A 15659-nucleotide genomic window follows, 5' to 3' on the forward strand; every position below is an offset into this window, starting at 1 on the left:
TTTCATCCAGACCCACAGAGTATTTAAATAAAATTTTTTTGCACAGCTTTTAAGTATCTCTTATGAATGGTAGGATATGGGGAAAGTTGCCCTCAGTTACTACACTGCACCATATACACTCATTTAAAAATGTGTTTATCACTAACTTGACAGACCATAAACGCTTCATCAGGCCAGCCTATAAAAACAGACATGTAGGTATTTTCTAAAGCATATAGTTTCATAGGCCCTGTAGGTGTTCCTGTATCATGACCTTAAAATTTCTAGAGGTGAACAGTATACAATTTTACAGACATGGCAATACTTCTAATTAACATGCCTCTTTCATTTGTTTCACAGCTCCAGAGCCGAATTTTCCTTTTTGCTATTAAAACAAGAGGTTGCTTAGAAATCAAACCACATGCATAAAATATGTTGGATTTGACCGATAAAAAACAGCAGTTGACTAATAATAATACATACTATTTTAGAAATCTAAACTACAAATTTTTAAAACTGAGAACTATGACTAAACTTCCTTTCAATAGAAACAGAAGAAAGTGACAGTTTTATATCCACTGGCGAGTTTCATCTCACAGTCTAACTGGAATTTGCGTGACTTTCCAATTACAGACTACAAAACTTCAACCTTCTTTCCACTCCCTAAAGTACAATCAATCAATTACATGCATTCAATTCCTCACTCTATGAACACAGAAACCAATGTCAAACATAAACTACACTAGGAAGAGTTATCTTTAGAAAACATTGCAACTGTTGAATCTCTAATACACAATTTGTGCAATAAAAAGTATGAGGCTAGTCTTATAAAGAAAACAAACTTCACTACCTGAAATGTACTCCATCACAAACTCTAACATTGAGACAAAAGCTAAATTCATCCCTTCATCAAAAAAAAAAAAAAAAAAAAAAAAAGGGTAGTTCTACAGCTCTATAAACTGTTTTGTCCTGGAACACAGAACACAAGTTAAACAATGTCAGTTCCTAGCCAGAAGTAAATATAAAGTAGGGTTTCCGGAATGAATGCGTAAATCTTCTTGGCTCTGCCTTTACATTTTTAAAACAGCGCATGTGTTTTTATATTCTGACCTCTGTACCTTTTCCAAATGAAAACAAAGCAAAAAAAAAAAAAATCACAAAGAAATACTTTTCAGCAATAACCAGACTCCTATTACTTTCCGAGTGTCGCTTACAGTAATAGGTAACTGCCACAAATGTAATAGCAATTATGTTTCTATTCTTGATATTTAGGAGGAAAGAGTGTGCTTCCACAGAATCTGACCTGCCAATTTTAAATTCATTTCAGCACAAACCATTTAAACACTGGAAACAAGCAAGAGTCATTTCATTTTGCAAATGATATCCCAATTGCTAAAAAACAAAACAAAACCAAAAACCAAAAAGCCATTAATAAGGGCTATTGCATGCTCTGTTGCTATTAAGTGCTGTCAGTAATAACTACTTCATTTCCAGAAAACTCCTTCCTGCTTCGTTTCTTTCACCTTGCTTCACAGCAAAGTTTATACCGCTACGCTATCCACCTCCTTGTTCCCCTTACTAGCTTCTGAACTTGCTGAACAATTTCAATTACATTTAACAATGAAGAAAGTCTCAAGCAAAAAAGTCCCTGCTAATTTGTGAAAATTAGCACCAAACTCCTATCCACCATGAAGGAAAGGACACATAAATTCAGTACAGGGCTGCCTCGTTTGGCCTGCCAGCCAGCTCACCAGTACTAGGCGGCTCTGAAGCACAGGCACTCGGGTGCTGCCCCTACCTGAACACCGCACTGTACCTTCAGTGGTTTGCTTCCTGAAGAAAACTGAATGTTGCAAGGGTACAATACACACTCCGTATCATACACCAACTACCTCTTTCAGGCCATAAAACATGTTTTGTTCCGTTTTTACCCCAACTGAACATATACCAAGCACGTAGAGTGCTGGGATAACTTCACACTATGATTTTTACACTATGACTTAAAGGAACAATAGAGGTATGTGCCAGTTTGTACGTTCAGTGCTGTGTAGTCAGTTTTATTAGCTCTTCACAAGCAACTGGTAACGGTGTCAGCAAATAAAACATCAAAATGTCAAAAAAAATTCCACTGAAGATGAACTTGCAATAAATATTGAAGGTGAGACGTTGGATTGCAATGTACTGACTTCCACCACTGCCACGAATGATAACGCCTTCCTCAGAAGTAAAATGCATCTCAGAAAGCACAGAAAACCCTAGGCACGCGAGAAGAACAAATATAATTTTGCTCAGTGGTTGAATTTCCCCATCCCAGCGGCACAACGCCCTGGCAGTGCCCAGCCTGCTGGCGGGGGCCCCTAGCGCTGTCCGCCTGCACAGCTCCCGCTCCCCAAAAAGGGACCCTGGGTTTGTCACCTCCGAGCCAGAGAGATAACAAACCGCCTCTTTTATCAGGGACAAGTGCCACCAGGCTCCTTGACCTGTAGGATTTAAAGACATTTCTTTCTGAAGCTCATTCGCATGCTTTGTTTTGATTCTGTCAAGGATTCAGATCCTACAGTGCCAGAACTCTTCCAGAATTAGACGTAAAAACATTTTTCTAACATGAAAAAGTATGTTCCAGTAAGCACCCTATGAGGCACAGGCTGATACCAAGATCACTACAATGATCTGGATCCAGGAGAACTTGACTCTTCATCCGAAAGGCCTATACGTGCACCTTACTTCAACTCACTCCCAGATTGTCTTCCATTATCTGGCGTTACAGCTATGAAGACAGTGAGTGGCATGCTAGAATTGTAACTATCAACCTGCCTCCTTTCGATTGAGAAGTGTGATCGCACACATTTCTGTGATTTATCTTCCATTACTGTCAAGCAGAACTGCAAATAAGCCTTTATCTCAAAACAAGGGAAATGGATGTTAGCCACTCACGGAGCTTCTGTATAAATAGCAGGTCAAGCAGTCTCCTTAATTTTGCATATTGAAAAAAGCAGGAGGAGGAAAACAAAACACTTGATACACTCAACAGCAAGAAAAGGTGAAAAACAGAAATGCTGTTGCTGTGTTTTACTGTCTCTTACCAGTTTGTTTCTTTTATTGTTTTTTAAATCCAGTGCATGAGAAAGATCCTTCAGCAAAAAAGGATAGCTGAGATGGAAGAAGTAGGTTGCAACTCATTGCTTTCCTCTTATGCTCCATATAACCTCCCCAGGAAAACCCTCTCTTTGGTGGAAACAGATCAATGGTATCCAATTTTGATAGCAGTGTGAAAGTCAGGTCTTTCTAGCAGTATTTACAGAAGTTCACGTTAAGAAATACTAGACTCTGTGCCACGCTCCCAAAACTCCCACAAAACAAAGTCAGAGAAGAGGACAAACGCCTACATGTTTGCATGGAAAGCACACCTTTCTCTCACAAGTTCAAACTGTTCTTTGATTGAGACTTCCCAAGATCCCAAGACTTCCCAATCTCCTTATACATCCCAAAGCCTGCATCTGTGCTGAATGCAATGATTTGAAGGAGGGACTTAGAGAAAGCATGGAATTGTTTCTCTTTTTTTTTTTTTTTTTTTTTAATTTTTTGAGGCCATAACCTGAAATAATTACAGATGGGCCGTGTTCATACGACAATATATCCCAGGTAAGACAGCAAACTAGACCCCGCTTAAAACAGCGGCTCCATTTTATAAGTGTTCCTAAGAAAGCAAAACCAGAAGAACAAATTACTTCTTTTTGCAAGGTAGATAATGGAAATGAATCTACGTCTACTCCCACCTCAACAACTGCCAGCAGCAGCTACATTCCAGTAGAAGGACAAAACTGACAGATTAGCAAGGCAGACGTGCAGATAAATACTGCAGATAAATTTTTACCAAGAATTGAAGTTAGCGGTATCTAAGAATAAATAACCATTTATCTACTTTCAGACCAATTTTTTATACATGCATTAGCCATTAATATTTCCTGTAGGTTGAGGCAACAGGAAGGAAGGAAGGCTGTTAACTCTATATTTAAATTACCTTACAAATGCTTAAATAATGTAGTGGTGAAGGTTAGATCAGAGTTTCTCATGTTTTGAGTACCTATTAAAAACCAGTGGAGACAGATAAATTATCAGCTAAAAGATGGCTTTTAGAGAAAGATGCCTGAACGCTACTCAAAGATATTGAGCGAAATGGCTGGAAGGAGAAAACACTGTGCATTAAAACCAGGGCGGGGAGAACAGAACTAAAGATAAAACAATGACTGGGTGTAGTACTAAGACTCATGAAGAAGCAGATCTATAAAGGTACCTGGATCCTAACGCCTGAATTCCAATAGAAATTAGGCATAACTGAAAAAAAATTCTCTGTCCCTCTAATGTTTAATAGTATCTATTATTGAGAACCTACATTTTTCAAAACTCATTCATGATGAAGGAATGGTTTTATTAGAGTGGTAGAAAACATTGTGTTCAAAGCCCTAAGAAAATTCTAACATGTCTATAGGACACATCTTAATTGTTTCTGACTGTGACAAGTATCACAAACATTGTTTTGGAAGAGAACAAGAAATCTCAGGATAATCCCAGCTCTCCATTAGACAAAGTTTTTGTCATTAAGGCTCTTAACCATTGCTAATCCGGGAAGAGTGCTTAAACATACTTACTAGCTTGTAGACATTCATTTGCAAAACCTTAAAAAGCAAAACTTAAATTTGTTGATCAACACCTATGTCAAGGACTTGGGACATTAGTCTGCACTTTTTACCAAAGGCAATTACTGGCCTAACAATGGAGTTCCTTAAGCATCAATGAAGAGAAGTGTTACAGCTTCAGAGAGGGAACAAGTTCAGTGGTGAAAGTAACGGTAAACAAATTAGAAGGACCAGATCAGTGCAGTGACAATATATACTCATTTGTGAAGTCAGCCAAAAAAAGGCCACAACAATGCTGTCGTGGACAGCTTGAAGTTCAAAGTTAATCCATACCCTGCAACAGTTACAAATGCCTTATAACTCATGGCAATGGATTTTATTTTTCACACTAGCATTACAAACCTGTCATTAAAATCAAAATGAGAAAATACACCAAACCTTTCAGCCTGTGCTCTCAGGCTAGCAAGTCTGAATGTTTACACTTGGTTCCAGCTTGTATCCATCCCAGCACGGGATTCTGTACATCTTTTATTTATAGTCTATACTGAGGCTTTGCAAGGAATGTTTTCTTTCCAGTGTTGGGCAAGGATTTCTTTTCTTCCTGTCTGGTATGTTTTACAATACACGTCTGCTAAAATGTCATACTACGAAGAGACTATCACTATTTATAAAAACACATTTTACATCTGCATCACAGGGATTCAGAAGGGGTTGATGCTGTTACAAAGATCTTTATACAAGCAGGTTGGTATCTGAAACAAGTCTGAGCAGGAAAGATCATGTTACTTCTCCTCCTTTCAAAATCTATTTTATACACAGCAATTTTCTAGTCCCTCCATTAAGGAAGTCTTCATAATATTTACTAATTGGCCCTTTTAGCCCAGCTTTACAAAAACCACTTTAGTCAAATAACTGGAACAGTATGTGTAAGAAAGCTATTCTCATTATCAGCTTTTACTTGTGCAAGCTCTCAGCTTCAAATTCTTGCTCTTCTGATTTTTTCTTAATATTAATATCATTAAGCAGAGCAATTTAAAAGGCAAACATACAAGTGAAAAACATTTTCTGTTGTTACAGCATGTTTTTTACCACTCTACCTTCCATTATCCAGTGTTATAGTACAAGGATGACAAAACTAAAATTTGGATTTTTTGTATTGTTTCATTCCTTATCATTTCCTCATTTTATCTGTGGTCCGTAAATTACTTTTCTGAGCAGCAATGCTGAAAGGATGCCTTTTATGGAAAGGATGGCAAACTGCCGTATGGCTGTTGTTCAGTTCACTCTGTGGATTCCTTGTGCCTACAACCTGCATTTTACACCCATGCACTTCAGACACACTTGCCTGCCTACATCCCCCTTCATTTCAGATCTCACGCTTTTTTTGTGTGACATGGTATCACTCAAAATGCTGAATGAGGGACTGGACATTTGATTAACACCATCTTTTTGATGTAGCCCCAAAACTGTATGTCTTATAGGTTACTTGCTGTATCGATTTAAATCTGGATTCATGTATTCCACTGCCTAGAGACTGCAAATAGAAAAATCTGTGTGAGTACTTAGGTTATTTTTATCACCAAATGCACAAAAACTTGAAATAGAGCTCTATGAACTTTTAAATGAAAAATAGAATTGACAAACATGAAGCCTTTCTTCAACGAAAAATGTAATAACACCAGTCAATTAGAAAAGTAAAAAATAAAGAGAAAACAAAGGACACTCAAAGCCAAACTTCACCCTCTTCAACAACATCTTGTTTAGTACTATGACTGAAAACAGATGTACAGAACAAAACGTATTCTATAAAGAAAAAAATTAAATAGAACCCAAAGTTTGTAATTACTTGTCATGATCAAAATTCACAGTAAGAATGTCCAGTTCCGTGAAGTAAACAGGTTATCATTCCTACCCAGCAAGGGAAAGGATTAGCCTGAAAGGGTTCCCAGAAAGGATAAGGGTGTTCAGTATAAACCCTCTACATAAAGCTAACTAGTTATCTGTGTCATCACTCGATGTCCCAAAGAAAAGGAAAGAAATAAGTATATATTTCCTTTAGAATTCTCATAAGACTGCTTTCAAACAATACCATAATTGATGTTTATGGTAACAATATCCAAATATAGATGTGCATATTTCTTTTAACAGATTTACCTAGCATGTAGTAACTCACGCATACATGGACTTCATCTTTTATGTACCCACATCCATATAACAACCAACAATATAAAAAAGTCTATGTGATAAAAGTATCATCCCTAGTAAGATCACCTCTTTTTCTTCTAATTCATGTACATCAAGACCTTTTCCAGCAGTAAAAAATACTGAGCCATTTTAAATGGCTCTTTTTCCTCAAAGCCTTCTCCCTCCTTCATTCACTTTTTAAAAATCACTCACCGTTTAAAAGCACGAAACTTCATAATCACACTCACTTGAAGCTCAGAAGAAGAGCTCAAACCTGGAGTGGGAATAGTTCTACTATAACATGACTTCAAGGCATTCCCATTAAAATAATAGTTGGTGAAATAACCACTGTGATTTTTATTAAGCACTAAAATAAGGGACATTTCACAAAGCGTTTGTTATGTACTATTCAATATTTCATTTTTCCATCAGCACCAAAACCATCTTAACTCCCTATGAAGACTGCAGCTGTACCCACGTGCCTATTCACTTTCTTGACGATGAGCACTACTGTTATTTTTTGAAACAGAAAACGGTTGAGAACAATCTGGATTCTCCATGAAAACTCGGGTTGAAACTTTCATTAGAGTAGACACTCATTAGAATGTAAGTGTTATGAGTCTCCAGATATGGTAATATGACAGATGACCATGTCAAAATATTTAAAAGATCTCTCAGCATCAAATGACCAAGTTCACATTAATACAATGCACTGACCATTAATTTTAGTATAAGTTTGCATTTATGCTCTTCTGAAATACATTTATAAGCCAAACAGAATTTCAATAGAAAATTCAGGACATAAATTTGGGACGTATACTTGACAAGAGCAGGGTTATATCTGGGTAGAGAAAACAGAAGCAGAGAATTTAATGCACGCTCTGTCTCTCACATGTACTCTCTATTCTTTTATCTTCCTCCCCTTACTTCAGTTCTGTCCCTCCTGCTTCCTCTTGCTTTTACCTTTGCATTTTCCTTACCATACACCGACTCCTTTTTTGCCTCTATGCCCTGCCTTCCACCTTGCCTTCTCGTTTCTTTCATAACTGTCCCAACAAATGAAATTTCCCAATTTTGAGGTCATCTTTGATATTGGAAAACCAGAAGCGGGGCAGCAGCCCGTACCTTGATTAATCTGTACCTTGTGACCTAAATGTCCGATTTCCAAACCATATGTTCCAGATTTACAGGAGCAGCTAAGGCCAATGAGTCTGCAGAGATTTGACTACTTAAGGTCAATTTCCCTCAGACTGAGGGACAGAGCTCACTGGGCAGAACTAGACAACAGAATGCAATACTTTTGCATAACAGATTGGGGATAAACCCTGAGAGAGATATATATTAAACCAAACTTAACTTACTGACAGATGCATGAAGCACCTCTGTGCAGGTTACAAATGCTAGGCCATTATGTTGATTTTTACAACATAAACAGGAGTACATTCTAAAAACAGGTACTTTCTTAGTGTCCACAGATACCTCTTTATTCTGTTCACAAAAAAAAAAAAAAAAAAGAAAAAAAAGCAATTGTTTTCCCATTCATGTAAATGCATAAACAGGAGTAAACATAGGGAAAAAAAAATTGTAAGGTTTCTTTGGGAAACTGAACCAAAGTCAGAAAGTGACACAAAATGCCTACAGCATTCTTGAGGAAGCCAGTTTTCCTTTAAAACGGACATGATACGTGCAAGAAACAGAGTGGTGGTGTGCAAACGTTAGTACTGACACTGTTTATACCTTATCATTCATAATGCAATCATTACAAACTCATGCCAACAAAATTTTACGTCTTCCTATACTTCCTGAATTAATGCTGTTCTCTTTTTTTTCTGAGCTGAGCAGTCAGCCAAAATCAGTTTCAAGTTGTTTCTTTAGCGAAAAAGAAGCTGGAGATAAATTAAAATGTTCTTGGTATAATTCTACTACTTTTCTGTCCTTAGGTCTTTGGAATTTTCTCCTGCTTCTCTTAAATGCACAGACACAAACTTTAACAAAATAATAGCCAGCAGAGACACCTTCACTCATGCACGCTTTTATTTTCATAGAATCATAGAATGGTTTGGGTTGGAAGGGACCTTAAAGATCATCTGGTTTCAACCCTCCTGCCATGGGCAGAGACACCTTCCACTAGACCAGGTTGCTCAAAGCCCCATCCAACCTGGCCTTGAACAATTCCAGGGATGGGGCATCCACAACTTCCTTGGGCAACCTGTTTCAGTGCCTCACCACCCTCAGAGTGAAGAATTTCTTCCTTATATCTAACTGAAATCTACCCTCTTCCAGTTTAAAGCCATTACCCCTTGACTTATCACTACGTGCCCTTGTAAGAAGTCCATCTCCAGCTTTCTTGTAGGCCCCCTTCAGGTCCTGTAAGGCTTCTATAAGGTCTCCCCGGAGCCTTCTCTTCTCCAGGCTGAACAACCCCAGCTCTCTCAGCCTGTCTTCAGAGGAGAGGTGCTCCAGCCCTCTGATCATCTTTGTGGCCCTCCTCTGGACTCGCTCCAACAGGTCCAGGTCCTTCTTACGTTGGGGGCCCCAGAGCTGAACGCAGTACTCCAGGTGGGGTCTCACGAGAGCTGAGTAAAGCTCAGCTCTCAACCAACACCCCCAAGTCGTCCTCCTCAGGGCTGCTGTCAATTCATTCTCTACCCAGCCTGTATTTGTGCCTGGGATTGCCCTGACCCATGTGCAGGGCCTTGCATTTGGCCTTGTTGAACTTCATGAGGTTTGCACGGGCCCACCACTCCAGCCTGTCAAGGTCCCCCTGGATGGCATCCCTACCCTCCGGCGTGTCGACCGCACCACACAGCGTGGTGTCGTTGGCAAACCTGCTGAGGGTGCACTCCATCCCACACGGGGATACATATATACTTTCGAGTCTGATATCACTTCAGCTAAATTCTTAATACAAACATACTTTAAAGAAAGAAGTGGTTATAGCAAAAGTATGCTTTTCATCTACAGTCACAAATATATGCACATCTGAGAGGGAACCATACTCCTTACTACAAAGACTACTAAATGCTACCCATTACAAGTTCACATTTCTAGTTGCTTATTTTGTCAAACTGAGTTTTTGGATTGCAATTCTCCCAACCTGAATAAAGCACCTCAGTCAGATTAAGGGATTAAAAAAAAAAAAAAGACTACATTGCCAACTTGCTCAGGTTTGCTTTCTAAAATAACTGTTAGTAGAAAGAAAATATTTTAGTTTGCTACTGTCAAAAGTACCAGAAACCATTATTTCAAAAAGCTCTATTATTCTGAAGATTTACAGCAAGGATCGAAAGCTTTGTGGTTTTGTGACTGCATATGCTACGAGATAAGAGCGGCCAGTGGCCATCCCCTGACCACCAAGGCCCACTGAACAAGCAAGGCACCCATTCACGCGGCTAAAATTCCTTTCCCTCCAGAAGCTGTCTGCATCCCAAACACCTGGCCTGAATGGTCTCTTACACACACTATGCTCTGAACCACACCGGACACAATCCAGAAAAGTGCAAGGAGGTATAGCCCAAAACTACGCCAAGGAGTGCACCAGCAATGCCATACTCGCACGCTCTCAAGGAACTCGCCTGTAACTGGAAACTTCTCTAAACTGCATCCACAGTAAGGCTGCTCCAGCCTGGGTCTGATTAGGTTTGTCCTTATAACCATACAAATAATGCTTTATTTCTTTTTATATTTCAGATGAGTGACTGTAGAAATTATTAAAACTTCATTCCTAAAGTTGGCTAAGCACGCATTAGATAGTAATGCTCTCAGCCACCACCCATCATAACCCAGATTTTAATTTATATACATATTTTTAAGAAATTCACATGTTTTTGTATATGGTCCATGATTTAACGATATCCTGCTACAACCTATACATATTTTTATATTGCCCCCTTGCTCTTATTGACCCCTTCCACTGCTCTAATCTACCCATTATCATCACACAACAGACCTGCAGGAAGGCTACGAACTGTTCAGTGCTTTCTGGTTTTGTTTTATTTCAGGAAGAAGACTGGAAGTAAGGTTAACAGAACTGATGAAGTACCATTTATCATCACAAAGCTGGCATGGATGTGGTTGTGTGCAAAGTTCTCTCTGATGCTCTGGTTCCTACAATTTACCTATTATTTCAAAATTTGTATGAACAGTATGTATGTAAAGCAATTCAGACTGAATAAAGGAACCAAAATGAAGACATGCCTTTAACATTGATATTGTAAGCTAGAATATTAATGTTTTACCTAAGCAGTGATCTCGTATTATTTGAGCATAATCAGTGGGTAAAGCTGAGATATACGCTTGCATTTTTCTAGCTCAAGTGCTCAAGGAAGAAACTCAAAGCAACCAACACACCAACAGAAGCACACGGGGGAGGAGAGGGACAGCTGTAGTATTTTCCTGTTAAAATACATCACTATCTGAGAAAAAACACCAAAACAAACCAAAGTAAAACAAAAGAAAAAGAAAGTAAACAGAGGCTACCTGATGCCAAATGGTACATACAGCATTTCAATTTTTGAGTTTAAAGAACAGCAATGTTACCTCTAAAAACGTCTCTACTAATTCATATTAAGCCTAGACGAAATATGAATTTTAGCTATGGCAAATATTTTAAAACAGCTGTTACAACTGACATGGTTTATTACCCATCAAAGTTGCACATTGACATGTAACTGGCAATGTAAAGAGAAAAGTATAGTCATTTGTAAAAGAACAAGTAACTTACTGAGCATTTTCAAATTTTGCAGACACAGTATAATAAATTTTAATATGCACTTCAAACCTGCAAAAAGTTAGAAGAATTTGCTAAAAAGGAGCTCATTTTATGTATATGTCCTATTCAATTTAGTAATTGCTATTAGTATTAGTAGGAATTAGTTGTGATCAGTGACTAACACTAATACACCCGTGTAGGGCAACTTAATATATTAAAAAAACCACCAACGAGAAGACGTAAAAATCATTCCCAAATTAAGCAGTGTGTTCAGAAGGGGATAATCTAAATGCTCTGAACCTAAAGAATGTCATTTCAGAGGTCACCTTAACTCCAGGTGCCAATTCAGAACTATGACACCAATATGACAGAGTTCTCCCTCCAGACAAGGTAACTGCTTTTACCTTTATTTGATTTCTGCAACTGATGTAATGGACACAGCAGAGGACCTGAAGAGAGTTTAATTCATGGTTCACATATGACTCTTAATCCTAAGTACAGGTTTTTTTCTTTTTTTCTTTTAAACACAGCTTATGCCTCAGCTCATCATTTCTGAAACAGGATAATGCTGATGTACCTTCCAAAATGCATTTCAAGGACAAAACTAATACTGACAAAGAGTTCAACTGCAGTACTTGTAGGTATTTAGAAACATGTACTGGGGGCAGAAAAAAAAAACGGGTTGGAGACAATAGCATTTACAAGGAGCTCTCAACAGAATCCTGTTTGAATTAATTAAGGAATACTGTCAGCTTGACATTTCAAGTGTACTGCTTTAACAAAGAAAAGATACGACCACCAGGTCTGAGCTCCTTCCCAGAGGTTTTTTATTTTACATTTGCTTGTAAACTTTTCCAATTTGTTTTCCTCTCCTGTATGAAAGCAGTATACAAACAGGACAAATTGACTATACCAAAGCAGTTTGAATATTCATAAAGGCAAAAGAAAAAAATGAAAAGAAAAAAATTTTTCCCTCAAGTTCAAGAATTGCTACTTATAGAAACAGAAAGCAAAAGCACAACAGAAATACGCTTTTAAATTGGTATTTAAACCCATTAAACAATTATTTGAATACAAGCCTTCATGCCTCCAGTTATTAACAAAAGGCTGAGTGGATGCATTGTTACATTACCTTAAAAGAAAATATATTCAGGGCAGACATAAAATTTGAATTTAAAATGCACACTCCTGCACAATGCACACATACACAAGCACACCATTAGTAATCATTTACTATAACTTACTTTTTATTCACCTTCCACATGCTTTCACAAATATTTCCATTTTTGTTACTTTTAATTATTAATTATTCCAACTGACAGAAGTTACAAGCCCTAATACAATTAAACTTTCAAAATATATTAGGCTTAATTAAAGGGTTTTTGTCAAATGCATAAATCAATTAAACTAAGTCATTCTACCATGTCCCTTAATGAGAATATTGACAATAATGGCTTTCCTTCTTCACAATCACAACAAAAAGAATATCAAGAGAATCTTGGTTACAGGTATTCATTAGGAAAGCTTAGAAAGCTTCTTAAAACACCCTGTAAAGTTTTACGTATGTAACATACATGCTAATAAATCAAGCTACATTTCTGCACTTCCCTCCATACAACATTTCAGTTCTCCATTCACCAATGAGTCTGTTTAGCATTATAATAATTCATGTTTGAAAACCATGTCTAGTGTTAGTGAATTAAGATAATAATTTTGTTCTTCTACCTTATCACCATTTCAGTTTTCAATAGAGAGCAAATTTCCAGATTTTCACTAATCTCACATAATCAGCATTAGAGTTCAAAATTACCACATAAATCTGCAGAACCTGATTGACAGATTCAAATTCTCATTAAATACACGTGGTATAGCTACAAAGAACAGATGAAAAGAATGGCGACTGTCTTACAGTGTAACATAAAGCATTTAGAAAACTTACCCAGTTCTTAAACATCTGCATTTTTTCCTGATAAAATGCACATAAGACATTATTTTAAAAACTGCACAGATACTCATGTAGCAAACAGCTGGCTTCTGTACTCTACTAAGCAAATCTACCTCCAGCATGACCCAGAGGGAGGAACGCTTCAATGATCTGATGAGATATACTTCAATTTCAAGCTGTTCTCAAAAAAATAAGCTAACGATAAAGATGCTTGAATGCTTTCTCTTCTCCATCTAACCTTATTGACTGACCTCTCAGCATCTAACCGTACTGGCCGACCCTTCGGTTAGCCTGCTCACGACACAAAGACGAAGCACTACACACCCTTCAGAGACAGCTACTACTCGTCCCATAAATCAGACAAGTTGATGGATTGACGTCGGCTCTAAATAAAGCCTGTCAGCCACACAAAGATAAGGTGTCATTAGCTGCATGCAGATAGGTGTTACCCTCAAACACAAAGGTACCGCACATGTTCTTCACTGTCTTCACAGCTACGCTTGCTCCACAGGCCCTTTTACCGTACAGAAAATTTAACCCTGGCTTTCAAGAAGAAATTATGTTTTAAATTGTGCTCTACTTTGTGAAACACATATATCCGTGTAAAATGCTTGATCAAGTGCGTAAATACAGTAACATGCCCATTAGAGGTGTTTTCCAAGGTAGACACACCGTTTGGACTAATTACAAAGAAGGTTCGCTCTCTTGTGCTCTTATAAAAAGGAAATACATAGATCTTCTGTCAGGAATACTACAGGCCTGTACGCTACAAGCGATGCAGCTGCAGGCTCGGGTGATACCTGCGTGCCCGGCACCGCTGCACAAAAGGGAACAGCCCGGGAGGCTGAAGTTTGCAGCGGGAGAGGGGAAGCCTCCCGCGGGCTCCCCAGTTCGGCCCGGGGCCAGCGGGGAGCTGCCCGCGGGGCGCCGCCGGCGCCCGCCTCTTCCCATCCGCGCTCCGGCCACCGCGGCCACCGCGCTCCGCCGCTCACCGGCCCGGCCGCCGCCCCCGCGCGACCCACGACCGCCGGGGCTGGGGCCGGGGCCTGTGCGCGGCCCACGCCCGCCCCGCTGCCCGGGGGCCGCCCCTCGCACACCCGCGGGGCCGCTGCAGCGGGAGCCCCGTCCCCTCACAAGCTGCCACCTGAGCCCGGGCAGCGGAGGGAGCCGCCCCCGCCCTGCCCGGCCGGCTCCCGCCTTCCCCCCCCCGGGGCCGGGCGAGGCGGGGGGCCCTTACCCGGGAACCGCTGCTCCTCCTCCTCGCCGCTCTCGGAGTCGGTCTGCATGGGCTCCTCGGCGAAGTTGACCCCGCGGGCGTCGGGGGGGGGCCGGCGCGGCGGCTGGCTGCCCCTGTCATGGCCGGGCGCGGGGGTGCCCGCCTTGCGGCCGCTCGCCTCCTTCTCCGCCGCTGTCGCCGCCTTGGCCGCCGCCGCCTCCTCCTTGAGGCGCCCGAAGTACTGGAGGGCGAACTCCAGCAGGTCCCCGGGCTGGCTCCGCAGCACCTCCACCGTGAAGCCCTGCAGCAGCTCCGTCAGCCCCGCCGGGATGGAGATGCTCATGCCGGGGCGGCCGGGGGGGCGCAGCCTGGCTGGGAAGGGGGAGGGAGAGGGGAAGGGGAGAGGAGGAGAAGGAGGAGGAGGGGAGAGCCCGCGGGCGGCGGCCGGGGCCGGGGGTCCGCAGCCCGGGGACGAGGCGCGCCCGGCGGATCGCCCGTGGGCAGCGGGAAAGGGGCGGGCGGCGGCGGCGCAGGTGGGAGCGGGCGGGGGGCGGATCCGCGGGGGCAGCGGCTCGCTGGCAGCCTCGGCGGCGGCGGCCGCAGCCTCTCGCTCCGCTTCGCCCCACGCTCGGCGCGGCGGCAGCGGCGGCCCCGTCCGTGACTGAAGCCTCCCCGCCCCCGCCGCCTCCTCCCCCCGCGCCGGGGGAACCTCGCGCACATGTGACCCGGGAAACCATGACAACCTCCCGCCGGGGACTGCGGCCCGCAGCGCGCCCCCGCCCCGCCGCCGGAGGCAGGGAGGCGGGCGGGGGGGAGCGGGCGGCCTGCGCGGCCCGGCCCGGCCCGCAGCGGACCCCCGGCGGGGCGGAGAGCCCCTCGGCGGCGGGCGGGCAGCCCCCGCAGCGGGCCGGGGTGCTCTTAACCCCCCGGGGCTGGGCTCTCCTCACGCCGCCGCCGCCGTGGGCTCTCCTCACGCCCCCCCCTGGC

The 15659-nt window shown here is 41.8% G+C and overlaps 1 protein-coding gene across 1 annotated transcript in view; it reads right to left on the reverse strand.

The window, feature by feature from the left end:
- The window catches only part of PRKAR2B (protein kinase cAMP-dependent type II regulatory subunit beta), a gene marked incomplete at its 3' end in the record, with an annotated part of 86956 nt that extends 71870 nt beyond the window's left edge, over nucleotides 1-15086 (reverse strand). The window contains exon 1 of the mRNA XM_082308066.1: nucleotides 14694-15086. Coding sequence (XP_082164192.1) covers nucleotides 14694-15015 — 322 coding nt within the window. The 5' untranslated portion in view covers nucleotides 15016-15086. The remainder of the gene's footprint in view (nucleotides 1-14693) is intronic.
- Between the last annotated feature and the right edge of the window lie 573 nt (nucleotides 15087-15659).

The sequence above is a fragment of the Platalea leucorodia genome (genome assembly GCF_965183815.1).
Source record: "Platalea leucorodia genome assembly, chromosome: 4".
In the NCBI taxonomy this organism is placed as follows: Eukaryota; Metazoa; Chordata; class Aves; order Pelecaniformes; family Threskiornithidae; genus Platalea; species Platalea leucorodia.